The sequence below is a fragment of the Oryzias latipes genome, chromosome 16 (assembly GCF_002234675.1).
Source record: "Oryzias latipes chromosome 16, ASM223467v1".
Taxonomy (NCBI): Eukaryota; Metazoa; Chordata; class Actinopteri; order Beloniformes; family Adrianichthyidae; genus Oryzias; species Oryzias latipes.
The window spans coordinates 1,155,332-1,183,088 of NC_019874.2; the positions used below are offsets into that span (position 1 = coordinate 1,155,332).

General features: G+C 42.1%; 1 protein-coding gene across 1 annotated transcript; it reads right to left on the minus strand.

The window, feature by feature from the left end:
• LOC105353746 lies at positions 1–27,340 on the minus strand. The gene is made up of 4 exons (XM_011473320.3): positions 26,852–27,340; positions 15,732–15,786; positions 9,322–9,379; positions 1–9,233 (listed from the first exon to the last, which is right to left on the minus strand). The coding sequence occupies exon 4, from the start codon at positions 9,196–9,198 to the stop codon at positions 550–552; it is 8,649 nt and encodes a 2,882-aa protein (XP_011471622.1). The 5' UTR covers positions 9,199–9,233; positions 9,322–9,379; positions 15,732–15,786; positions 26,852–27,340; the 3' UTR covers positions 1–549.
• Positions 27,341–27,757: the final 417 nt, after the last annotated feature.

A 27,757-nucleotide genomic window follows, 5' to 3' on the forward strand; every position in this document is an offset into this window, starting at 1 on the left:
AAACTTTGTAGGTAACTTTACTTGACCGACTCAATCAATTCAGTAAAACATTTACCATTTTTTGCAGGTCAAAATAATAGTCCACCAAGAGAATCTTTACAATGCACATTAGATTTTACACAATATCCTAAGAAAGAAAAATACAAACATTGATTTAAGGAAAGAGAGCAAAATGAATTCTATGTATATATACAAAGTAAGGAATTGTTATAACATACAAAACTCCAGAGGATTAAAATACACTAAATAATACATTGTCAACCAAACTGCCAAGGGACCTTAGGATTCTGGGTTTATTTAAGACACAATCTTGAAAATTCCCAAGCTAAAGGTTTTGGATTTACACTTTCAAAAAAAATGTGGCTCCACTGTTCCAATTTTGGAACAAACACAAACCGATAAACATAACATAAACATAAACAGGCCAAGATGTAAAATCAGCTCAACTCTTTCAAGATTCAGGAAAAACAAAAACAAAGATTTTCGTTTTGTGAAGTTCACACTGACAACTGAGGCAGGAGGGAGTTTCAAGATACTCAAAGAGTAGGGTTACTTGGAGGAACCACCATGTGTCTTTTGATGCTCATCAAGAAGATGAGGGAAAGCAAAAGCTTTGTCACATTCTGTACATTCATACACAACCTCACCAACATGACTCTCTTGATGTTGCTTCAAAAGCAGTTTGTGGCTAAATGACTTGTAGCACATGTCACAGCGGAAGCTTCCTGCCTCTTTTTCAGCATGGAGTCTCATGTGCGAAGACAATTCTTGCACAGAGTTTACAGTGGTGCTACAGCGGGAACATGTCAGCCCCTTGTCAGGGTGCTGAACTGCGGGTTGAACAGCCTCATTTTTCTGATGTCTACTTTCATGTTTTCGGAGGTAAATTTTCTTGGCAAAGGTCTTTCCACACTTTCCGCATCTGAACTTCTTCCCATTTGGATGTTGTTTGTTTTGATGCTCCAGCAAAGCACTTTTGGAAGAGAAATGCATTGTGCAGTCAAAACACTTGAACAAGTCCTCTCCTGTAACATCTACCTCTTCGTCCTCCTCTTCATCCTCTTCGTCCTCTTCCGCTAAACGATGATTAGAATTTTTTACCAACAGTCTTTCTGCTGCTACCAGCTGCTTCTGGGAGCAATGGTGGTGCCGGAAAGAATCGCCCCCCTCAAAGCTCTTGCTACACACCGTGCATTCGTATTTATCTGTTGGTGTTAAATTGTGCTGCTTGCTTTCAGAGGGGTGAAGTCTAATTTTTTCTGTTTTAGACATTACATCAGGGTGTTTGGAAAAATGACTAATCAGTTCAGAGGCACCAGTAAAACACTGATAGCAAACTGGACACATGAAAGTGTTTGAAGGTGTTCCGCTTGTATTTTCATCTGCGGCTTCCACATGGTTTTTGAGGTGGGCAGTGAAGTGCTCTGAGGAGGAATAACTCTTGTTGCATTGGCTGCATGCATATTCTCTTTGAGGCCATGATGGATGGTGAGTATTCCTGTGCTTTTTTAGATGAGATGCATGAAGAAAGTGTTTGTTGCAGTCTTTACAAGGGTAGTGTCGCTCTACAGCCTTCATGCAACCATGCTCTGAAAGCTCCTCTGGATCTCGGAAACGCTCGCGACAAATACCACAGCGGTATTTATAGACTGTCGTATATGCAAAGGTGCTTTGAGATTGTGAAGACTCTCCCACTGAGGTTGAAGGCGAGGGACAGTCACCTGACCTGGAGTGGCTTTTCCGATGCTCAGCTCTACTGCTTTTGCATTGAAACACCTTATTGCAAATGTCACAGGGGAAGCTCTCTTCACGATGGGTTGACATGTGCTCTGCCAGCTGTATGGGTCCAGTGAAACTAAGATCACACTTGGAGCAACGGTGTGGACGACTCTTCCCGTGAGAATGCTTGTGATTCCGCAATGCAAAAAGGGAGACAAAGCCCCGGCCGCAAATCTGACACTGAAACTCAGACTTGTGCATTCGTTGGTGCTGCTGCAGCTGGGATGCCTGGAAAAAGCATTTACCACACTCTGAACATTCATGTGGCTTTTCACCCAGGTGACAAAGCTGGTGATCCTCCAGACTTTCTGACGTTGGGAAGGTCTTGCCGCACACATGACATGGGAAGTACGGAGCAGCATCAGAGTTGCTGTCACTACAGTTAGGGTCATCCTCATCACTTTCACCAGTAGTGCTTACTTGACTGCCAGGTTGTTGTTCAACTGGGCCCTTTTTTAGGGTTGAACTTGCAAGGTCCTTCAAATCTTTGGTGTGCCACTTTTTATAATGTCTAGAGAGGGATTTCTTCACTGCATAGGCTTTGCTGCAGAATTGACACTTAAATATAACATCTTCATGATCTTTAGTGTAGTGCTCACATAACAATGGCCTGGTCCAGAAAGTGGATTTGCACAGTTTGCAAGCAAATTTTTTTTTAATTTCATGACTGGCTTTGTGTCTTTCAAGTTCAGACAAGGTGAAAAATGTCTGCAAGCAGATCGTGCATGAGTGGTTCTTGCTAATTCCATGCAGCTTCATATGCTTTTCTAAAAGTGCTGGATTGGAAAACCACTGTCCACACTTGGCACATGTATTTATCTTTTTCTCTTGTTCTCGTCTACCATGGTCCTCAAGGTGACTGATTAGCATCAAGCCATCGGTAAAACTTTCATTACATTCTGAACATTGGTATGATACATTCTTCTTTGCTTTGCTTGCAACTTGGCTGCTTTCTGTTGACTTATCCTCCAAGTCATCCTTACGAGACATAGATGGCAACACTTCTGATTCACTTTCTATTTGGAGTTCATTGTATGTTTCAAGGTCAGAGTCTTTTGCTGCAAAATGAACAGCACTGGGTTTACATTTTCTAAAATGATTGCGAAGTTGAGTTTTATTCCAGAAACCCCTGTTGCAGCTTTTACAGTTGAAGGGATGTCCTGTTTGGTGCACACGCTGATGACCAGCTAGTCCAGCTTTATTGGTAAAAGTCAGATTACACTTTTGACAGACCCACTGTTTTGCGGTGACAGGTGTGGGAGCTGACTCTACTTTACAGGGGGAACTTGAAGGATTACAAAGCTCCCCTTCATAACCCTCATCAGTGGGCTCTTCCTTAATGTTTGGCATGTCAGACAGAAGTTGTTGCAGAGGAGCAGTTGAGACTGGTTCTTTCATTGTTTCCATCTTGTGGGTACTCAAAAAATGCTCCTGCAGCTGTGAAAACAGCAAAAAGCGCAAACTACAGTATGCACATGAAAATCCTTTTGGTGGACTTTGGTGACTGTTTGACTGCAAGGAAACTGCTGGTGAAGCCGACTTTAGAGTGCAAACTTTTTTGTGATTTGCAAGCTTGTTTTCTGAGAAAAATCCACCACATTTCTCACATAGAACTTTTTTCTGCTGACATTTTCGGCTGCACTTCACTTGATGACGCTTTACATAGTCCTTCCTTATGAATCTCTCTCCACAATTCTCACAAGGATATGGCTTTTCTCCTGTGTGTAATCGAGTGTGGATCTGTAGTTGCCATGAGTTTTTAAAAGCACGAGGGCAAAAACTGCAAATATATTTCAGCATTTTGTTGGCAAATGGCTGGAGCCTCATCAGCATTCGATTTTTTACTTTATAAAGTTTCCCTTTATCATTAGAGGTTGTACGAGGTGTTCCCAATGAAAGAAAAGAGTTTGGTCCTTGTTGGGGATGCTTGTTAGGGGCACATTTCTTTATTTTCAAGTGTTGTTTCAGAGTTTTTTCATGAGAGAAAGCAGAGCCACAGCGATTGCACTTGAAAGGCTTTACAGCATGAAACATAGTGAAATGTCTGGACAGTTTAGACTGACAAGAGAAGGTTCTCATGCAGACTTCACAGTCAAATGTGTTCTGTTTTATAAGTTCCTGTTTCTCAAAGTTCGCCTGCCAACCTTTTCCAATATCCTCCAATTTGATTTTGGGGATTCTGACCTCCAGTCGTGTCTTTGTACCTTTGCAGCGAGCTTGGTGGACTTTCAGATGATCATATCGTGAAAAACAGCTGTCACAAGCTTTACAGCGGTATGGCTTCACTTCATTGTGTGTCAAAATATGACGTCTCAAGTTTCTTGCTTTCATGAAAGTCTTTGTGCAGAACTTGCACTTGTACTGAGCTTCACTGTCTGGATGGGGTTTCAGAGATGTCTCTCTAATGGAGTCCATTTTTGTTGGACCATCAGCTTTGGGTTTTGATAGTCCTTCATTAGCAGCACCACCACAGATAGCCTCATGTTGTAAGCACAGGGTCTGAGATTTAAACCTCTCACGGCAGTACGTGCATGGATAAGGCTGTACTCCAGTATGTGAAACTAGATGTCGCAAGAATATCGATTTAAACCTGTATTTCTGTTCGCAGTAAGGACATGTATAACTGAATGTCTTGAATGAATCAGCCCTAGAGGCTTTTTGATGGACAGTCTGGATTTCTGAAGAGCTAGTCGAATTGCAAGGGGGTAACTTGTTGTCGACGGCATGCTCTGCACCTTTACAATCCTTCAAATGACTGCTAATTTTGTTACTGCCGAAGTACTGCTCACAATTCGAACAAAAGTTGAGTGTCTTTTTCTTGTGGCCCAGAAGATGATTTTTCCAGCGGTCCTTTTTAGAAAAGCTCCGTGGACAAATAGAACATTTGAAGCGTTTCTTTGTCTTACTTTGAGACTGTGATGAGACTGGTTTTAAACACTTCTGAGCATGAAGCTTGAGACTTGTTTCTTTGTAAAACCGTCTTGTACAACCTTTGCAGTACAGGGGCTTTTCTCCTGTATGTTTGACCATGTGGCGCAGCAAGTTGTGACGATGACGTAACTTTGTTTTGCAAAATGGACATTGGTTCAAACAGGACTTTGAAATATGAGTAAGGCAGTGCTTTCTTAGTGTGTGGGCATCCTCAAACATTTCTTTGCACAAGGAACATTGCACTTGCTTTGCTTCATTTTTTTCAACAGCTTCCAAGGATTCCAATGGCTTTGTTGATGCTTCCTTTTCCAGTTTATCTGCTTTCTTGTCTTTATTTTCATGGGTTTTCACATGTCGAAGCAGAAATGCAGGATATTGGAACTCCAAATCACAGTCTGGACACTTAAGCACACCTCTTTTAAGATGCTCCTGCCTGTGCTGGATAAGTTCTCCAATAGTTGGCAGAATCTTTCTGCAAACAGTGCACTGTATTCTCCTCTGATGAATTTTCTTGTGACCAATCAGATGGGCTCGTTGCTTAAATCCCTTTCGACACTCAAGACAGCGGTACGGTCTGTCACCACGATGACATCGTTGGTGTTTCTTCAGAAGTTTTAACAAACTGAAGTTTTTTCCACAAAAGCGACAACTCACGGGACTTCTGCTTTCAGCTGTTGTTTGGGACTGATTAGCACCCTCAGTCTGCATATCACTTGGAGGCTCCGGTTTAGAAATTGTAGAGGAAATGGAATTCCTATACTTAAAGATCTTTCCAGTAAGTTTAAAGAGTTCATGTTTCTTTAGATGCCTATACTTTCCAGAGGCATGAAAGAAAACTGCAGGGCAGTGACTGCACTTGTATCGAGGCAACTTTGTTGGTGGTTGGTTTTCCTTTGAAAGGCTGTCCTTTATTTTTTCTGTCAACCGGGGTTTCAGATCATTTTCCTTAGGTGGTTCACATTTATCCTCGTGTAATCCCATTGTTTTTTCTTTTGCGAGCTGACTAATACAGCGCCGTATGCAAACCTCCCTAATATGTTTGTATCTGTTAGATGTGGATGTAAACTTGCCTTTACACAAGGGACAGACGTATTTGTCTCCAGATTTACCCTTGCCACCAAAAACGTCATTTGTGGCACATTCCCGCAAATGCCGAGACCTGTTGTAGAAGAATTTAAAAGTGCGAGGACAAAGGGGGCATTGATATTTTCTGCTCGTGTCATCCTCTACTCTTGCAGTGTTCTCACTTTTGACATTCGTGGTTGTGTCCTTTACTAAGGCTTGCACTTTCTTCCTATTGTGGACAGAGTAAATGTGCTTTTTGGCTTTCTTTGCACTGGCAAAGCTTTTACCACAAATATGACAGAGATTCATCCTGGAAATGTCAACAAGTTTGATGTAGCATTCCTTCATTCCTTGATGAAGAATGTTTTGTGTAACATCTATTTGTGACTCTGTTTCAGTTTTTATGACAACAGCATCTGAATTTGTCTGTAGCAGTTTGTAGGGCTTGCATCTACCAGGTATGCTCAGGTGCCTCTGCACACAACCGGGCTGTGCAAAATATGTGCCACAGCGATTACACATGTAAGGTGTTTTGCCAGTGTGACCCCGCATATGCTTGACATACTCTAGTATTTTTGAAAAAACTATATTGCACTGATTGCACTTGTGGCGTCCATGAGTCCTTTTCTTCTTCTCTGGGATGGAATAAGAAGATTTGTAGGTTTGTCCAGTCACATTGCAAATGTGCTTTCTTCTCTGTTCATTCTTCATTAGGTAAGTGTTGCAAGACTTGCAGAATTCAAAGCCGAGCTCTGAATGGCAATGACAGTGGTGCTCAATTAAATTGTCAACATTTTGGGTTGTATATTGACAATCTGCACACTGGTAAGAGGTATTCCTTTTATCCACAGAATCAGAGACCCTTAATAAGACAATGGGGTGCAGCTTTTTTCTAATCTGTGAGGAAGGTTTTAGTTGAAAAGATGATCTCTTGGTGTGATCCATGCTGCTCTCTTCAGACCTGCTCACCGATACATTTTTGCACTGGTCCAATGCAGCATCTGCTTCGTCAGCATCACATGAAGAGCTTTCTCCCGACAAAGGTTCACCGTAGAGCATGTCAGACACTGATTCGTCCACTGTAAAAGAATCCAATTCTTTGAATGACTCTCTTGCATTTTCAGAAATATCTTCATGAGGAATAGGTGGTTCTTGCTCCAAGGGAACTTTGAGCTGTGACTCGCACGGATCAGAAAACAACGATAAACTTGTTTTCTCTCTTGGACAACTGCATTCCCTTTCTGAAAATGAATTTATGTCAACATTTGAAGAATGAAGTTCCTCGATACAGTCCATTTCACCAGAGTCATTTTCCTTTTCAGATGTTGGAGGCTGCACACTGCAATTCTCTACAACTGTGGTAGACATTTTACTATCACTGGCAGTTGGATCTTTATCAAAATGGGAATCGACATCTGTGTTTGGAGAGTTGGGCTGGGAGCACAATTCCAGTTTAGATCTTGGATTTAGATTGGGTGTATTACAGTTATCATTATGAAATTTTTCACTTTTACTTAGTTTTTCTTGACAGTGATTTATTTGGTCATCACAAGTCTCTCTGGGACCAACAGAATCCAAAGAAGAGTCAGAAGTATTATTTTTGTGTGGACCTGTTTTCATTTCTAGACACGAGTGTACATTCATGTCAGAGATATTTTGTTGTAAACAGGAGTTTTGATAATGTGCAACATTGTTACTGTTATCAGCACTGCAACCAGATGGGATGTCACCAAGGGCAATATGGCTACCATAAGCACAATCTGCTGAAATACTTGGGGCTTGCTTTTTTACAGTCTCTGTTGAACTTGTTGGCCCTTCTGGAGTTGGATGATTAGACTGTGTGCAGGAGTCTTTCTGAATGCCAGTGTCTTGACTCTTTTCAGAGCCTTTATCCTTAGAGGGTAGGTCAATAGTGACACTGGGAAGCTTTGCTGATAGTTCTTTGTGTATTTGGTCATTTGAAATGTGTGACTGTAAGCCAGACCCTACATGACTGTCCACACTTTGCATGCCCTTATCATAATCAGGAAAGGATTGATTACTTTGTGGTGCACTTTCATTAGATTGGTGATCAGATAATTGTAAACTGGATTCAAAATTACTGTTGTTACAATTCAAAGGGAAGTCGATCAGTTGAAGGGTATCTTTACAGCTTAGCTGGTTGACAGGAAGGGAGCTTAAGAATTGAGAGGCATCTTTCTTGGTTTCCTTTGTGTCATCACCAGACTCCACTTTCTCAACACTACAATCAGAAGAACTTGTGGGTAATTTTTTCTCCTCAGAAATCTCAGTTTTACACAAACTTGACTCATTCTTTTGGATTGTCAGGGCCTGGCCTTTGTCTTCCCTTCCTTTAATCACATTTTCATCTTGACCACTAGTTGAATTTTGTTTACATGGTCTTCCACTTCCATCACTTACTTCATTTAAGATTGCTGGATCAATGTGATCTAGCCCATGGTCTAATACAACCAAAGAGGCTGAGGGGATCTCCTCGCTTTCAATAGAGGCTGGGCAGTGACCAATTCCATCTCCAGGAAAGTTATCAGCCATCGACAAGTTTGGGTATGGATCTTCTTTCAAGTCTCTCTTTGCTTCCTCATCGTTCTGAACATGAAATTTGTCAATATGTTCATTCTCCCTCTCTGCCGGTAGCAACATAGATGATATAGGTTTAAAGTGATAGTACCCTGCATCGCTTTTAACCATTTTATCCAAACTTCTGTCATTTTGCTCACATGCAATTAGGCTTTCTGTAGGTGCTATGTTTGATGGGAAACTTTTTTCGGCCCCAGATAAACCAGTGCAATGGTTATCAGTCTGAAAATTCATATTTCTACTGTCAGAGAAACAGCATTCGGATACGCTAAATTTTAAAATGTCGTGAGGTTTCTGTTTCAAAATCCTGTTACCTGACATGAATTTGCAGGAAGGTCTTGTTTCACTAGCGTCCGGATTAGAACAACTGTGGACATTTGAGTAGTCTCCCAGACAAGAAGCAGCAGTAATTTCACAGTCTTTGTTAAGTCCTTCAACAGCTTGTTCAAAAGATGAAGACTCTATTGATGTTGGTATTCCATCTCTAGCAAAATCTGGGAAACTGCTATTTCCACACCTTTGCATGTAGTTTTTTTCAATTTTTTCTCTGCCAGCTAGCCACTCAGTTTCTTCACAGTACCTCTGATAAGCACAGTCCGTGCTAGGATTATCATTACTGCTATTATAGTAATAGTTTGTGTGGTTTGAGTTTTGAGTTGGAGCTTCTTGAGCAGGACCTGTACTTGAGAAATTGTGATGTCCCATGTACTTTTCCGAATGCTGGGAAAAGGCTCCTTCCGACTCTTTTCCTGCCCTCTTTACAGTCCCAGGATTTGATGACCGAGGCTGAAGGCTGGGAAAGTATGAATCCCACCCATGAGCCATGCTCTGTGGGTAACTAGGGGTTAGTGCCTCCAACCCTAAAAACAACACACAAAAGCAGGGACATTTTACTAGAAGAATAAACCAATATCTTATTAAAAACAGAGATATAGAAGAAAATCTCACCTGTTTTTGGACATGTAAACACTGTCCAGGATAATCCAAGTTACATCCTATCGGGAACCTGTGTGTAAATACATTCATGCATACAATTAGTCTATGCGTACAAGACACCACAAAATCCTTTGCATCGTAGGACACTTAAAAAAAAGCACTACACTACACATTTTGCAGAATTTTGACCCATTTGTCCAAATTGCAATTATAAAAGAGAGCAAAAAAGAACTTGTTTTAAACTACAGTCCTGGCCAAAGATTTTGAGAATGCCATAAATATTGAAAATTGGAAAAGTTGCTGCTTAAGTTTTTATAATAGCGATTTGCATATACTTCAAAATGTTATGGAAAGTGATCAGATGAATTGCATTGTCCTTTTTGCCATTAAAATTAACTTGATCCTGAAAAAACCTTCCACTGCATTTCATTGCAGTCAATAAAGGACGTGCCGAGATCAGTTCAGTAATTGTCTTCTTAACTCAGGTGAAAATGTTGACAAGCACAAGGCTGGAGATCATTCTGTCAGGCTGATTGGGTAAGAATGGCAGACTAGACATGTTAAAAGGAGGGAGATGCTTGAAATCATTGTTCTTCCATTGGCAACTATGGTGACCTGCAAAGGAACGCGTGCAGCCATCATTGCGTTGCATAAAAATGGCTTCACAGGCAAGGATACCGCGGCTACTAAGATTGACCCTAAATCACCAATTTATAGGATCCTCAAGAACTTCAAGGAAAGAGGTTCAGTTCTTGTTAAGAAGGCTATAGAGCATCCAGGAAAGTCCAGTAAGCGCCAGGATGGTCTACCCTAAAGAGAATTCAGCTGCGAGATCAGAGTGCCACCAGTGCGGAGCTGCTCAGGAATGGCAACAGGCAGGTGTGAGCACATCTGCACACACAGTGAGTCCAAGATGAAAGATGGCCTGGTGTCAAGAATGACAGCAAAGCAGTCACTTCTCTCCAAAAAAAACCATCAAGGACAGATTGATCTTATGCTAAAAGTATGATGAATGGACTGCTGAGGACTGGGGCAAAGTCATATTCTCCGATGAGGCCTATTTCCGATTGTTTGGGGCATCTGGAAAAAGGCTTGTCCGGAGAAGAAAAGGTGAGCGTTACCATCAGTCCTGTGTCATGCCTACAGGAAAGCATTCTGAGACCATTTATGTGTGGGGTCCCTTCTCATCAAGGGAGTGGGCTTACTCACAATTTAGCCCAAAAACACAGCCATGAATGAAGAATGGTAGCAAAACACCCTCCTACAGCAACTTCTTCAAACAACAGTTTAGTGAACACTGTGCATTTTCCAGCACGATGGAGCACCGGGCCATAAGGCAAAAGTGATAACTAAGTAGCTCGGGGAACAAAAGGTTAAAATGTTGGGTCTATGGCCTGTAAACTCCCCAGATACTCATCCCATTGAGAACTTGTGGTCAATCCTCTGAACCAACCAGGAAGAAAAAAAGCCATCAAAAACTATGAAAGGGAATAAAGTAAGGTAAAAAGATATTGATGATCTAAATATATTTTATCTTTCCTGTTAAAAACAAGTTCCATCTCTTTAGACTTCTAAAGCACATCTAAGGTAACTCTACAATAAACAAGAATAAACTGAAATGACAACTAGGCTGATGGAACAGAAATGGTAAAAACTGACTGCACATGGTTTAGGATCTCCAGATCTTAAAAAGACAAACGCGTACTGTTTTGATCAAATTTTGAAGGAGGTGTAAGCACTATAGAGACAGAGGTAGATGTATTGTGTAGCAAGGCTGACAGGAGCAGCAAGGGAATGAGACTAGCTTAGAGTGGGGGAGGGTTAGAGACAGAGAGAATGGTGCAACAACACTCAGCCCTGAGGACTAAGTCTGTGAGTCAAGAAATGGAAGGGAGGAAACAAGAACTACTGAAGAGATAAAGAAAAACCAGAAAGCATGGTCTCAGCAATGTGCAAAGGACAGGAAAAGACAGAAACATACCTAAAAAAAGATCAAAGATGTACATAACACCCTATGGGGACTTATACGAAGAATATCTTTGTGAGAAATGTATTTCCTTTGCTTTACTTGGAGTTTTATAGGGTGACATGAAAAGTTCACTATATTCTCTGTTCTGGGAAGATTCGCAGAAAGTACAATCCCCTATCCCTGTTGACATGCTCTGGCTGCACTTTAAATTTATATGCAATATTCATATTATTTTATTGTACAGTATATCTTATTATGTATAAGTATTTATTAAAGAGAGTTGCTGGAAATAATTTTGTTTTGCACTGCATTAAGACAATAAAAAGATTCTAATTCTTCAGGTTTTTCAAACGTGAATAAAGTTTGAAATTGAATTTGTCCTTCAATGCAGACATTATTACAAAATAGCTGTTATTTTTGTGAAGATGACTTGGAGCAAAGTCTGGAATCTCTGACTGTTAATGATTCCTTTGTTCAAGCATGAGGGAAAACTAAACTGTTTTCCTACTTTTATAAAGAATATTTACTAACTGTTTGCGTTTGTTGTGCTTCATTACAGTTAACAGCAGCGCAGTGTGAGACGCCGTCACATTAACTCAATGCATCATGGGAGTTAGAGTGAAAAGCAGTGGTTCTGATGCCGCACTAAGTCATCTCTCTGAGCTTCATTATTTTATTCACTTTTTACACAGTCTGACACCCGATCCCGTGGGAAGCTACTAGGGGTGCATATATGATCCGTGATACATATGGATCACTTGCCCCAGTTCTGCACAGATGTGTACTGCGGATTGACCACTCCCTCCCCCTCCCTTCATCCCTCTACGCACTTCATTTAAATCAATTGTCTGTTCACAAGTCACGTCCTCTGCTTCTGATTTAACACACAAAGTTGCTGTTCGACATTTGTCCAAAAGTGTATTTAGAAATCAGACGCTCCCGCCGCGTGTGGGAGGAGCTACAGACAAAAGTTTTTCTCGCCTTCCTTATGACATATGCACAAGATGTTGAAAGATCCAGTGAGTTTATACTGAACAAACCACAAAGCGTTCACCAAACTACTCAGCATGAAACCTGTGCCTTTTTTGATGAACACAGTTGATTTTCTGGTGAAGGTCAATGTTTTAGAACCGTGAGAATAAATGATTTCCTGAGGCACATCTGACCATTTCTCGCGGCACACTAGTAGCACAGTGGTTGAAAAACACTGCCTTAGAGAGGGGTTGGACTCTACCATTCTGGAGTTGCTCATGGTGAGACACGGCAGGCTGGTGTAGGCTTACTCGTGTGCCCCCATCTCAGCCGCCAAGTGTTGGAGTTCTCCCGATGGACGAGAGGGGCGTGTCCCTTCGTCTTTGGGTGGGGGAGAGTCTCTTGTGGTTTCGGCTTCAGGCCAAACAGCAGTTTAGAGGACCCGGTCTTGGTGTCTCTCAAAGGGGTACTGGAAAGTAACCCAACAGGAGACTCCATCGTCCTCCTGGCCGATTTCAATGCCCACGTGGGCAATGACAGTAAAGCATGGAGGGGCGAGATTGGTAGGAATGGCCTCCCTGATCTGAACCAAAGCTGCGGCCTAGACTGTTGCGGAGGCAAAAACTTGGTCCTGGGGAGTTTGGTAAGGCCATGTCGATGACCATCGATTGCCCTCAAAGATATTATTCTGGCAAACCATCTGGCGCCCCAGAAGGGGAAAGCTGTTCTCTGCAGCTACCGTTTTTAGTGCGGGTGGGGAGCTGTTGACTTCGACTGGGGACATTGTTGGGCGGTGGAAGGAATAATTCGAGGACCTCCTCAATCCCACTAACATGCCTTCCTTTGAGGAAGCAGAAGGGGGACCGGAGGGTGTGTTCCAACTACTGGGGAATCACACTCCTCAGCCACCCAGGGAAAGTCTAAGCCAGGGTACTGAAGAGGAGAGTCTGTCAGATGGTCGAACCTTAGATTCAGGTACAACGGTGCGGTTTATGTCCTGGTCGTGGAACAATGGACCAGCTCTACACCCTATTTAGGGTGCTGGAGGGTTCGTGGGAGTTCGTTCATCCAGTCCATATGATATGCGTTCCATGGATTTAGAGACGGTTTTCGACCACATCCCCCGTGGTGTCATGTGGAGGGTGCTATGGGAGTATGGGGTCTGGGGAGCCTTACTGAGGGCTGTCCGGTTTCTATATGACCATAGCAAGAACTTGGTTCATATAGCCGGCAGTAAGTCAGACCTGTTTCCGGTGCATGTTGGACTCTGGCATGGCTGCCCTTCATCACCAGTTCTGTTCATAGATTTTATTAACAGAATTTCTAGGCACAGCCAGTGGCCGGAGGGGGTCAGGTTTGGGAACCACAGGATTTCCTTTTCTGCTCTTTGCAGATGATCTTGTCCAGTTGGCTTCATCTAGGACCTCCTCGATAAAGCCAACTGGAGGTCCTTCATCCAGGACCTCCAGCGTGCATTGGGGTGGTTTGCTGCCGAGTGTAAGGTGGCTGGGATGAGGGTCAGCACCGCTAAACTGAGGCCATGTTTCTCAACCGGAGAAAGGTAGTTTGCCATCTCTCTGTGGGTGTAGTGTCCCTGCCCCAGGCGGAGAAGTTTAAATATCTTGGGGTCTTGTTCACGAGTGAGGGAGGATTGGAGCGTGAGATTGACAGGCGGATTGTAGCAGTATTTGTCTTATATCCGTTGTGGTTAGGAGAGAGCGCAGCCAAAAACCAAAGCTTTTAATTTACCGCTCCATCTTCGTTCCAATACTCACCTATCGTCATTAGCTCTGGGTCATGACCGAAAGAACGAGGTCCTGAATACAAGCGGCCGAAATGAGCTTTGTTCGTAGGGTGGCTGGGCGCTCCCTTAGAGATAGGGTGAGAAGCTGGGTCACGTTCGGAGTAGAACTGCTTCTACTCCATATCGAAAGGGGCCAGTTGAGGTGGCTCAGACAACTGGTCCAGATGTCTCCTGGATGACTCCCTGGGGAGGTGTTCCGAGCATGTCACACTGGGCAGAGGCCCCGGGAAAGACCCAGGACACGCTGGAGACACTGCGCCTTTCGGCTGGCCTGGAAACACCCCAGCCACCCCAGCCCAGGTGAGCAAAGTCTGGGCATCTTTGCTTAGACCTCTGTCCACGTGACACAGTCCCGGTTAAGCGTTAGATGGATGGATGGATGGATGGTGGGACTTTTTCAGTTTTTGAACTCTTTCAAAAGCGCAAAACGTCTTTAAAAACTTTTTTTTGCTTTACTCAAGTTGAAGTCAATTCAGGCCACCCAAATTAGAAGTATACTACAATTGAATATTTGATTATCACAGCATTTCCAAGAACAATTTAAATAATTAATTTGTGCAATGTATAAAAAACATTTAAATGTTCAGTTCACTGGACTGATGAAGGAACATTTGGAAACATAAACAACTTTAGCTACGGTCACATATGCATAAATGCCACCATGCGGTGACCTAAATGCGAGTTTTCAGCAAATTTGGCAGGTGGCAATCGCAGTGGCACTAGTAATCAGGCAGCGGTAGTTTCATTTTTACATGGCGCGCCAAGGTTGCTGAGGTTTTAAGTAAAAAAGTTAAAATTCAACGGTGACTGGACAATCATTGGTCAGCCAACCCTGTGGCACATTTGGAGGTAGGGCGGTATTAGTCCGGTGGCAAGAATGTTTCCTCTAATTTTTCATGCACCTGTGCATACAGACCAGCTGTATGAGCTCATTGAGGACCACTGCGAGGACCTTTCAATGCAGGTGCCGTGACTCTGAAGCTGTCCATTTCTTCTTTTTCGTGAGGTACTTGCATAAATCGGGTGCGCACAACTGATGTGATATTCGGATCTAGAATTCGAAGGATGAACTTGTTTGAGCATTTAAGTGAACATCTAAAACACGGGAGGAAAGGGGAAAAATAAAATAAAGAAAGCTTCTCGGCAAACCGTGAGTCCTATCCCATCATCATGTTATAATTTGTTTGTTTTGTTGAAAAACACCACATCTCTAATGAATTTGAGTTTGTAACTTTTTATTTTATTTAAATAGTAAAATTGTGTATGTCAGTGGTATGCGATTTTATTTTTTGTGCTGCACATATTTTCTCGTGCCCTGAGATTGTGTTAACAGTGCGCGGTTGAGCAAGCGCGTAGGGGACATTGCCCAGGCTACTGGTAGCACTTGATATGGACGGCCGCTGTCCAGAAAAATTTACACATCATCCAGTCAGAGCTGCTTCCAGCTGGGGAGTCGCTGTGACTGCCCAGCTGTTGCTTCCTTTGGTAATGATGTCATCCCCACCTGACTGTCGTTTGACTACCGCCTTCTGCATTCATGACTACACCAACAATTTTTGAGAAAGATGGGGTTGCGGCAGCCAATGTAGAAGATTCTGCCGATGCCTACCCATCGCACAGTGAGAGTTGAATATCTGACTGTAGCTTTGAGAATGGAATCTTAAGACTTTGCTGTACCTGATGGTAAAATGTCGGCTGGCATCTAAATCCTGAGGATGTTACTCCAGGCCACCTGCAAAAGAGAAAGACAATCCTCTAAATATTTCTCCAGAAACTATGCTTTTGTGGTTACTTTTGCAGTCAAGTATACTTAAAGGGGGGTAAAAAAATTATTTAGTCAGCAACCAATTGTGCAACGTCTCACACTTAAAAAGATGAGAGACCTTTAATTTTCACCATAGGTATATCTCAACTATGACAGACATGAGAAATGATATCCAGAAAATCACTTTGTCTGATTTTTAAATAACTTATTTGTAAATTATTGTGGAAAATTAGTATGACAAATTAGTTTAACTCAATACTTTGTTAAATACCTTTTGTTGGCAAAGACAGCAGTCAAACATTTCCTGTAAGTCTTGACAAGGTCCTCAAAAACTGTTGCTGGTATTTTGGCCCATGCCTCAACACAGATCACCTCTAGAGCAGTGATGTTTTGGGGTTGTCAATGGGTAGCACGGACTTTCAACTCCCTCAAAAGATTTTCTATGGGGTTTAGATCTGGAGACTGTCTAGGCTACTCCTGGACCTTGAAATGTTTCTCATGGAACCACTCCTTTATTATCCGGGAAATGTGTGTTTGGGATCGTTGTCATGCTGAAGGACCCAGCCACATTTCACCTGCCATGGCAGAAGAAAGGAGGTTTTCACTCAAAATCTGACGATACTTGGCCCCATTCACTCTTTCCTTTAAACGGATCAGTCGTCCCTTTGCTGAAAAACAGCCCCAAAGCATGATGTTTCCAACCCCAGGCTTTACGTGGTATGGTGTTCTTCGGATGCAACTCAGCATTCTTTCTCCTCCAAACACGACCAAAAAGTTCTTTACGGTTTCATCTGAACATAGGACATTCTCCCATTCCTCTTCTGGATCATGCAAATGCTTTGTAGCAAACTTTAGACGGGCCTGCACATGTACTGGCTTTAGCAGGGGGTCCCCGTTTTTTGCTCACCGTTCTTCTGATCATTGTGACCCCACGGGGTGAGATCTTGCTAGGAGCCCCAGTTAGAGGGACATTGTCAGTGTTTTGTCTTGGATTTCCTAATATTTGCTCCCACAGGTGATTTATTCACACCAAGCTTCTTACCTGTGTCAGATTCAGTCTTCCAGCCTGGTGCAGGTCAACAATTTGGTTTCTGGTGTCCTTAGACAGCTTTTTTGTTCTAGGCCATTGTGAAGTTTGGAGTGTGACTGTTTGTGGTTGTGAACAGGTGTCTTTTATACAAATAACCAGTTCAAACAAGTGCCATTAATATAGGTAACAAGTGGAGGACAGAGGATCCTCTTACAGAAGAAGTTATAGGTCTGTGAGAGCTAGAAATCTTGCTTGTTTGTAGGTCACCAAATACTTAATTCTACTATTATTTATAAATTAATTCTTAAAAATCAGACAATGTGATTTTCTGGATTTTTTTCTAATTTTTTCTCTCATAGTTGGGGTTTACCTATGAAGAAAATTACAAGCCTCTCTCACCTTTTAGGTGGGAGAACCTGAACAATTGGTGGCTTACTAAATACTTGTTTGCCACACTGTATATTGGTCTGTTTGGTTATTCAACATTACATAGAATAAAAACTAATGTAGATATTCCTATAGTCTCCACATGTGTATATCATAAGATTCAGGAGAAGGGTTTAGAGTCAGGCTAATATGTCAACAACATTTAGCTTAGGATGCATTTAAACTCCGTACTGCGGGCAATGCCACAATGTACATCTTGGCTGTAAATAGGTGGGAAAAACGTCAGCCTTTATTTTGTGTAGACACGATTTGAAACACAAATTGACATGATTTCAAGGTTTCTCAGGACTGATAAACTTTTTGCGGGGTGAATGTGATACCCCGCATCTTCTGACAGCTACTTCAAGCAGGATAAGGCGCCAAGTCTTAAGCTGGAATCATCTTATCATGGTTTCTTGAACATTACAATGAGTTCACTGGACTCAAATGGCCTCCACAGTCACCAGATCTCAACCCAATAAATCACCTTTGGTATGTGGTGGAATGGGAGATTGGCATAATGGATGTGCAATTGAGATGATTCCAAGAAGTTACACTGCATCATTCCAGAAGCCAGAGAAAAAATATAGTTAATTAGATAGTTGTACGTTTTTTTAAAAATGCACAAGTTGTCTTCGGCTGAAATGAGGCAAGTCCATTGCCCTCTCCTGTCAGGGTGGCCTATTTTTAGAAACATAAACCTTACAAAAACATAGCTTAGTGGTGATAAAATGCTAATACCAAACCTGCCATGTAGAAAAAAATTAAAATGTATCTTGATAGGTCTGAACATGTATTGATTGGTAGACAGTGCTCTTTTAACAAAATGTAAATTTTACCCTTAATGAAGACTCGAGGTTTGGGTATATGGGTATGTATATTACAACTGAACATTTTGGAATTCTTACTTTATAACTTTGACTTTTGTTCTCATTTGGTGAAACTGCGCCATAACGTTGATGTCCCTCAGGGACAACACAAACATAAAGAAATGCTGCATTCATGTGCTGTTGGAATGATCTGTCTGAGTCAGAAAACTACAGTTTCTGTAGTGCACCATCTATGCGGGAGACACGTGAAATACAGAAAAAATAAAATATTTAGGATTATTAATATAATTAATTTTAGTGATTACTTATTTATTCAGTTATTACATAGTTTAACGGGCCACATATATGGCCCCTGGGCCATAGTTTGCTCACCTCTGGGTTAACACTATACAAGGAGAAGGGCAACCAATCCGAACCCACCAAAAAAATAAGAAAACAAAATGTCTTTTCGTGTAACTTATCTTTCTAAAAAGTCACAAACTTTACTTGCAAATAGTATTTATAAATTAAAAAGTAGCATATCCAATTAAAGCCAACTTCACCAATGGAACAAATATGGCTGACAAAACAAGGCATTTGATCAAACTTTGAGAAAAATGTTATTTTAAACTTGATTGACTTGGCAGGTCCAGCAAGATATGCAAGAAAGGCAAGGAAGTATGTATAACTTGATTTACAGACAAAAGTGGTCAATGTAAAACCAGGAACTTGTTTAGTTTAGTCATAAGGGAAGTCTGACTTTCAGTTTGTCAACGTTAATGTTTCATTTATTTATGTTATATTTTACAGTCATCTCGCCAGTAAGCAAAAGCTAATAAATGCATGTCCAATGGTGCCTTATCATAGAAAAAGGGAAGGAAAGGTTGGGAAAAACAAATAGAAGGATAGCCAAAAACAATTAAAGGCAAAAAAATAAAATGGGCAGATCTCAGGCATTGATAGATTGATTCTTCCTGGATTTGACCTAACCCAAGGTGGTTAAAAGGCAGAAAAAAAGGAGTCTCTCACACTGCCTACTATCTTTTGCATGTTTCTTTTCTCTGTGCTGGACTGTGGGAGAGGCACCAGTGCAGTAAACTGGCACTCTTTATTACCACTTCAAGAGTAGGTAACAGATCTCAGGAAGAAGTAAGACAAGCTTCATGATAAGGATCTTTTGACAAAGGCATGTCATTCTCATTAAAATTCATTACAAGGGCTATAAAGGTTAATACAATCTTAGTGAATGAAACATTTTAAAGAATAGGTGGAAACTCCCAAAATAAAGTGAAAGTAAGATTTGAGAACCGTTTTTCTGTTCTGGGGATACCATGAACATGCCTTATACAGAGACAGTAGCTGAGTTTACATGGGCAAAAGTAATCGGAAAGAACGCCTGATCAGAAGAAAAACGCGTCATATAAACAAGCAGTCCCGCCGCTCTGGGTTAGCGGCTGCCGGACTCTGGAGAACCGTGTGTCCGAGCAGAGCTTGGGCCGCCACCTCACACAGCGGCTTCGGGGCATTGAGCGAACTTTTCAAAGCAAATGCCTCTCAGTGCTAAGAAACTGTTCAAACAATCACGTGGAATTGTGTTTCCAGTTGTGTCCCGACAAAATAAAGGCTGATGTTATTCCCAGACATTTACGTGCAGCCAAGCTGAAGATTGCAGCGTTTCCCGCATGGTCCTGGCTTTTGTGTCCATCAAAAGGCTAATGTTGTTAGGCCGTGTTAACCTCTCCTAACACTGGCTTTTTCCGGCTCCGTTCTTCCACAAAAAAAGCACTGACCACACGGATTAAAAATAAAATGATGAGCGAACAGGCGCTTCATAATATTCATAACATTAACAAAAGCACGTTTGGAAGATCGTCTCGTATGTTACCGAGCTGCTGCATAAATGTATGTGGCAGCCGTTTGTTTACAACGGGACTCATATCCCCTTCCGGGATTTTTTAACACTACTGCGCATGCCCAAATGATTTTTTCCGACCGTATGTGTGACCCATGTGAACGTTTGTTCTAATCGGAAAAAGGTTTTCTGTGCCCATGTGCACGGTTGGATTTTAGCCCGACCATTGATCCGATCAAGATATTTTGCCCATGTAACCGCGGCTAGTGACAGACAAAACAGACACAGTGATAGACATAAGTTCTACTAACATAATGACCCTTAAAGGGCCTATAACATGCAAAACAAACTTTTTGAGCTTTTAAGTGTATTATAAAGTTCAACCCCATTCACCAATTTCTGAGCATTCCTCTAAAAACCTACGCTCTGAGGGAACAGTCCAAGACCAAGCGTGCTATCTGCAGGCTAGCTACTTGAGAAAAATATAGCCACAATTAGGACCTTTTTGCTCAGGGACGCTCTGCTTTACGTGTGAATTTGTCCCTTTTCAGTGGAGGAACATGAGAGCATGTAAGCTGCCCCTCCCCTTTACACTGGAGCTAGAAAGTAAAACCAGTGAGGATAGGAGGGAGAATGGCCAGTCTTTTTAACCCACATCAAAACAACGTAGTGCACTCTGTGTCTGCACTGTTGCCCTGCTCTTACACCAGCTCTGTTAACAATACCTAAAACAAGGCCTGAAACTTATCAGCCTACTGAAAATTAATGACGTGGCACTGGTATAAAACTGTACCATTTTCGGTACTGTACAGTACTGTACTGTACATTTTATTCTAAGGGCATGCCACTGGGGACAGGTTGTTCCAAATACTTTCACAACATGCAAGGGTAAGTACGGGCTGTTTTATACATCACAGCGATTTGTAATCCCTTGGGTCGCAGGGCCATTGGAGGGGAATTGCCACAATCTGGGAAATGTGACACCTGCTAATTACATAATTCACATGGTATTTCACACCGGTAGTGCAATAGAATGCAAATTGCGTTGTTTAACCTCAATTTCTTTCGAGCAATTAGAGTATGTATAGGCGGAGCTCTCTGTCCAGAAAAATGTATTTTTAACACTATAAGAAGTTAAGAAATACGTAACTTCACACACAGACACAGAGAGTCCTGACAACTAGATAGAAAATAAAACGAGTTACTGGAAAGACACACCAATATTACCAAAAGTATTTGCTCACCTATCCAAATGATTAGAATCAGGTTTCCTAATCACTTGGCCTGGCCACAGGTGTATAAAATCAAGCCCTTGTGCTTGCAGACTGTTTTCACAAACATCTGTGAAAGTCTGTTCCGCTCTCAGGAGCTCAGTGAATTCCAGCGTGGAACTGTCATAGGACACCACCTGTGCAACAAATCCAGTGGTAAAATGTCCTCGCTCCTAAATATTTTACAGTCAACTGTCAGCTCTATCAGAACAAAATGGAAGAGTTTGGGAACAACCTACTAAGTGGTAGGCCACGTAAACTGACAGAGTGGGACCAGCAGATCCTGAAGCTCATAGTGATAAGAGGCCGCCAACTTTCTGCACAGACAATTGCTACAGAGCTCCAAACGTCATGTGACCTTCAGATTAACCCATGTACAGTACGCAGAGAGCTTCATGGAATGGGTTTCCATGACCGAGCAGCTAAATCCAAACCACACATCACCAAGTGCAATGCAAAGCGTTGGATGCAGTGGTGTAAAGCACGCCGCTACTGGACTCAAGAACAGTGGAGACGCCTTCCCTGGAGTGACGAATAACGCTGTATTGCCTGCCTCTGTTTACCAGACAAACATACCAATTAATCCTCCGCCTTTAACGTACCTGCATTTGTATTCACAAAGCAAGTTTATAGGCAAGATATCCTTTATGTTAAAAATAAATGCTGGAAACAATCGTGTTGCTGGAAAAGTACAAATGCCACTCAAAACTTTAATGAAGTTGTCACAAGCTAAATCAGCATACATTAGTATGAACTACACTGCGTGACTGCGTGATACGATTGAGGAGATGGGTGATCGCTGCGAAGTATAAACTAGCCTTAAGGGTGAAGTAGGTGAGATTCAGGCACGTCATATGGATTAATAATTTTTTCCATCCCCAAAATTCTGCATACCGCGTAAGAACATGTTTAGTGCTGTTCACATGACAGGTGTGTGCTCCTTGCATGCAGCCTGACTGTTAGCAATTAGGAAATTAGATAATCGGAGCATAGTTTGTGTGAACTTCTTTGGTCATCCTACGGGGACTTTTGCATCACCTGTAACCATGTGCGGATGACCAGTTAGGGGCCAGTACACACATCTTAGACAGCAAGAGTGTAGCTTAAGGGCGCTGAATACCAGCATTACAAGCATGTGCAACTTACATTTGTCTTGCATATACTTCATGAGACAATTACTATAATTGTATATATTATCAATTGAAAGAGGGAAAATTATATAAGAGCCAAACGTTTTATGGAGCAAAGTTGTTAGAGATTTATTTTTCAGCCTGAATATTTTTTGGCAGTTTAAAGAAATAGTTTGTAGGAAAGATATGCAGTAATACTCTTTACATCAGACAATTGTTTACCTTGTCACTATATTTCCAGTCAAAGAATACCTATCATAGTTTGTCTGATTAAATGGTAGGTTTAAACCCAGTCAAATTCTGTCATTTGGTATGAAACTAAATTTCAAATACTTCATAAATCATTAAAAAAAAAGACTAAATAAACTAAGAGCTTAGTCCCATGCACCCATACAGGGAGTTTACCAACATGGGTGCTGTGGGTTTTGAGTTGTCAGTGCCCATAGAGGGTAGTAGACAGGTGAAGCAGCATCTGAAAGGGATCGTGGGTGTGTCTTGCAGTTCCGTTGAGGCTTGTGCTGCCACCTTAAGGAATGCCATGAAAATGATTGTTGTACATGTAGGAAGTGTATCATGAAGTATTTGGGGGTGGCCGTGACGCAGCGGTAGGGCGGCCAACCCACGATCGTAATATTGCAGGTTTGATTCCCGCTTTGCACGCCCATGAGTCGATGTGTCCTTGGGCAAGACACTGAACCCTACCTTGGTGGGAGGTTGGTGCCCGTGTTCAGCAGCGGAGCCGCCACCAGCGTGTGAATGTGTGTGTGACTGGGTGTGTGACTGGGTGAATGGACTGTAAAGCGCTTTGGGACTTGTAGGTAGAAAAGCGCTATATAAGTATACGCCATTTACCATATTGTGAAGATAATGTAGTTACACGCACTTATGACATATGGGTAATGCTGTCATCTGGTGCCTTTAGGCCGCATTCTAGCCATGACTGAGCTGCGCATACTGGCTTCTTACTGACCTTTCTGATACACGTTAGGGTTGTGCCGATCGTGATGGGTGACTGACATCACGATGGAGAGACACCATCGTGATGCCACGCCCCCGCCACGTTGTGAGTCGACACCACAAGCCGCGGTTACATGTACCTTGATGGGATCAATGGTCGGATTAGAATCCAACCGTGTACATGGGCCCAGAAAAATGTTTTCAGAATATAAAAACGTTCACTAAGGTCACACTTTCGGTTGGAATAAATCATTCGCACATGCGCAGTAGGGTTTGAAAACCGGAAGGGGATATAAATTCCGCCGAGCGGCTTTTTTTTTCCTTTAAACTTTGAAGAATGTAACAATTCAAAACAAAACGATGTTAAACAGCGCCGAGCGGCTATATACATTGACATGTCAGCTTGGTAATATACGAGACGATCTTCTAAACGTGCTTTTAATAATGTTACGGTTATTATGGAACACCTGTTCGCTCATCATTTGAATTTTTATCCGTGTGGTCAGTGCTTTTTCTGAACGGAGCCGGAAAGAAGCCAGAATTAGCAGTATGCTAACATGAGCTAACAACATTAGCTTTGGGTGGCGCTGCATGTAAACATGTGGGAATAACATCAGCCTTTATTTAGTCGGGACACAACTGGAAACATAAATCCACGTCATTGTTTGATTGTTTTCTAAGGACTGAGCGACATTTCTGCTTTGAAACTCACACCGCCGCTGTGTGTGCTGACGATCCAAGCTGTGCTCAGACACACACTTTTAGACCCAGTTCTGAGTTCGGTAGCTCGTACCCCTAGAGCTGCGGGACAGATCACAGTCTTAAATCTCCCACACATACCGCTCATGTAACAAAGCACCCCCCCTCCCTTCCCATCAAACACAAAGCTGTAAATCCACGCTCCGCCGGTCCACTTGACTAGTTAAGTGCGGTCGCGGACTACTTCTTTTCTATTTTGTTTGTTACTTTTTTTGTTAAAGTCACTTCCCTCAGTTTAAACTGGATCATCGCGGATTTGTCATTAGTTGGGAAATAAAATAAAAAAAAGTAAAATAACAAATAGCAGTTATATAAGAACGAAAAATGTAAAAATAGCCCCCCCTCCCCGACGATGTCATCGTCCATCCCGATGGTTGACAGCAAACATCGTCAACGGCCAATTTAGGGGACATCGCCCAACCCTAATACACGTTCAAGTGTTCACCATGAAATGTCGCCTGCAACATGACCATAGTAAAAATAATATATATATAAAAAAAGAGGCTTAAACATTTTTACCTCATGGGCTAACCGGGTTGTCTACATCTTAAAATGTTCTAGATCTCCCCAGTTGTCGCCCGCAGGTAGCCCGTATCCACCTGTAAGGGAAGTTGTGACTAAGACTAAATGAATGGTTGTAGCTTGAGTTGACAGATGACAACTCAGGATAGTCTTATTTAAATAGGCAATGAATATTGAAGCATTCACACCTTGACTTTGTTAGGTATGCTTTTAAACAGGCACTTGCTTGCATGGGCAGAGCATTGGCCAAAAATGAGAAAGGCTCAGAAACCCCTTACAACACTACATTTATCGATGACAAGTTGGTGGCACCCATGTCTCTTTCCATTCAGTTTTCCTTTTATTTTTTGGTGTGTTAGAGAGACACCCAGCATTGACACTTGAGGCCAACTCACTACAGTAGTTCAGAGGTGCCAGGGTCGATCTGGCCCTACAATATGGCTCTTTTGGTATCCGTGAACACGGGCCTGCCTTGCAGAGGTGTGCAAAGGGACTGGCCCAGGACTCAAGACTGTTATAGAGGTGTTGTTAGTACAAGTAGTGACAGATCTCTAGGCCAATAAATATAATCGGAACAACCTACTGCATCGGCACAAGTGCTTGCCATGCACGGGAAGTGGGAATTGAATGTAAAAGACTTTATGCAGTAGCTAGGGACATAAGTCAACACCTTTAGGAGTGTTAGCACAGTTCATTGGGTGTGCTGTGAGTTGAACCTTAAAGTAAGCCAATATCTTACCAATTTTCTTTTCCATTTTTCCTTTTTATTCTTTCCTTAGCTACTGTTGATAGCCTGAATCAACTGTGTCCAGCATATCAAAGTCTACATGGGTGGGGGTGCTTGGACAAAAAGCTGGGCAGTAGAATTGGGAATTGGAGCTGGGGCTGTCAATCTCTTCTGCAAAATAACCACACAACAGTTCAATTGCGAGATAACTGAAGTTATGATTTTCAGTAAGACCACAGTTCAAGTAGGAATGCACACGTTCTTATGCTAAGTTCACACTGAACTCAATTCGTGCTGCCAATTCACGACCTGTGCCTCTGTTTACATTCGCTGCTGGATGATTGTCCAAATTGTGTTCATAAACGTGACGCTCCCAGGTTGTTATAGTAAAGAAGACGATGTTCATAATAAATAATAAAGGTTCAAAAAAATAAAATAAAAAAGAATATAGTGACTCATCACAAGTACCTGCTGGTTTCCCATATAACAAAAAAAAAATTTGGACAACATAAATTCAAGATACTGCAAGGAGTTTGTTGCATGAAACCTTTATAGTAATTTTCAATTAAACTACAAAATCTCATTGAGACTAATCTACTTGAACCCTAAAGGTAAACTACATGTCATATTGCTTAATATATTAATGTATAGTATTTTTTTTTACAATTTTACATCCACGTAATTTGAATGCAAAAAATATTGTAATAAACCAAAATTATAGTTTATCTATATAATTAATATGACAAATTCAGATGGTTTATTTTCTGTTTGGCAACTACAGTAATATTTCTTTAAAAAAATCTCCAAAACAAAATTTATCAACATTCAAATTTCTGTCAATCTCATGAACTACATATGTTTTAGCTTAAGCCAAAAAAAAAAAATACTATATAGGTGATGCAGATCAGTTTGGGAATTTCTCATCCACTGCTGATGTGACATTATGGGAAAATCTCAGCTGCATGACCAGCAAGACACGATGAATTGTTTTGCTCTTGAGAGATTAAAAATGTAAAGATAAAGTGACTTAAAGTTTTCTGAAAGAATCCCCAGCAGCACAAAAAGCACATCATTCATGTCACAGTTGTGAAAACCTCGCAGGATCCAGGACATTCATCATTAGTTACTTTTGTGTGAACTAGAAGGCAGCAGACATGCTCATTTTGGAGCAGAAAAGCCTCCAGTGAGTTTCCCACAGACCTCTTCTTTAACGTTTCCTTTCAGATTAGTATTACAAACCGAACGATTATCTTCTGGAAGATAGATAGATTTGCGTCTCTTAGCGTTGTGGTTAGTTCGCTGCTAGTTTGGTTTTACCCAGTCTGAACTTTGACAAGCGAACCGAGACAAAACGGTGGAACACACTCATCTTCCTTAAAGAAGAAAATACCACAAAACCGAAGCCTTGTGCGGCTCCAGACACGTGTTTGCCCCCTTTTTCCGCAGTCGTTAGCTGCTAATCGGAGCATTAGCTTCTCGTAGCATGGAGCTAGCAAGCTAGCATTGGTGCAGAGCAGCTAGCAACATCGGTTCGGCAGAGAACCCTTACCAGATTGTGGCTCTATGTCGCTCCGAGGTGCTCCGCTTTCGGAGATTATCCGCTACGTTACGTATGGCAATAACAATCACTTCACAGATCCCATCCACAGGCTTTACTAGTCGGCTTTGTTTGTCAGGGGGAGGAAGCGGCAGGAGTTTTCCTCTGGCGACGTCTTCGATGATCTTCGTGAGGCACAAACCAGATATCTCGCCGTGGTGGATTATCAGCTGAGGTGTAGTGGTTCAGTCAGAGTTCCTCGTCTTGCTATGCGCTGCAATGAATGTGGAACATTGAGTTTACAACGCCCCGCTGGGCTAAAATCCACCTCCACGATCCTAGTCCGTGCATATACGAACAATAAACACGAATTTCTGTGCAGATTATACAACTGCGGGCTTAGAACCAATGACAAGATGCGGGGACTCGGATAGAGCCCGCCCCCTCGCGTTCTATGGCTCTGCCTGATGGACGGCGGCACGACTCCTTACGGACTGACTGGCGCAGCGCGGGTCTGTTCCCTCTGCTGTGCTTGCCTTAACTCAGGGATTCACAGGCAGATCTGGACGTGGACTGGGTGACTCAGAACCCGAGGGAGTCCTCATTAGGGCGGGGTTGCGACCATGAGTACTTTTCCTACCTTTAAGTCTGTGCTGCACAACTGTCTGTAGGCACTGGAGCAGAGACTGTGTGGATGAATGTGGACCACAAAGGGTTAACAAGTCTCTTACAACCATTTTGTGTGCAGGATTTGCTCTAAAATGGCGCCACCTCTCCTGCTGTTGGTCTACTTCAAAACCCCCTTCTGTACAGTGGGCATGTGCAAGCCAGCAAGAACCATTTCCCATGGAAAAAGGAAGCACAGACAAAGGCAATGCCAAAAGACACCACTAGAACAGATGATCAAGTGGTCACAGA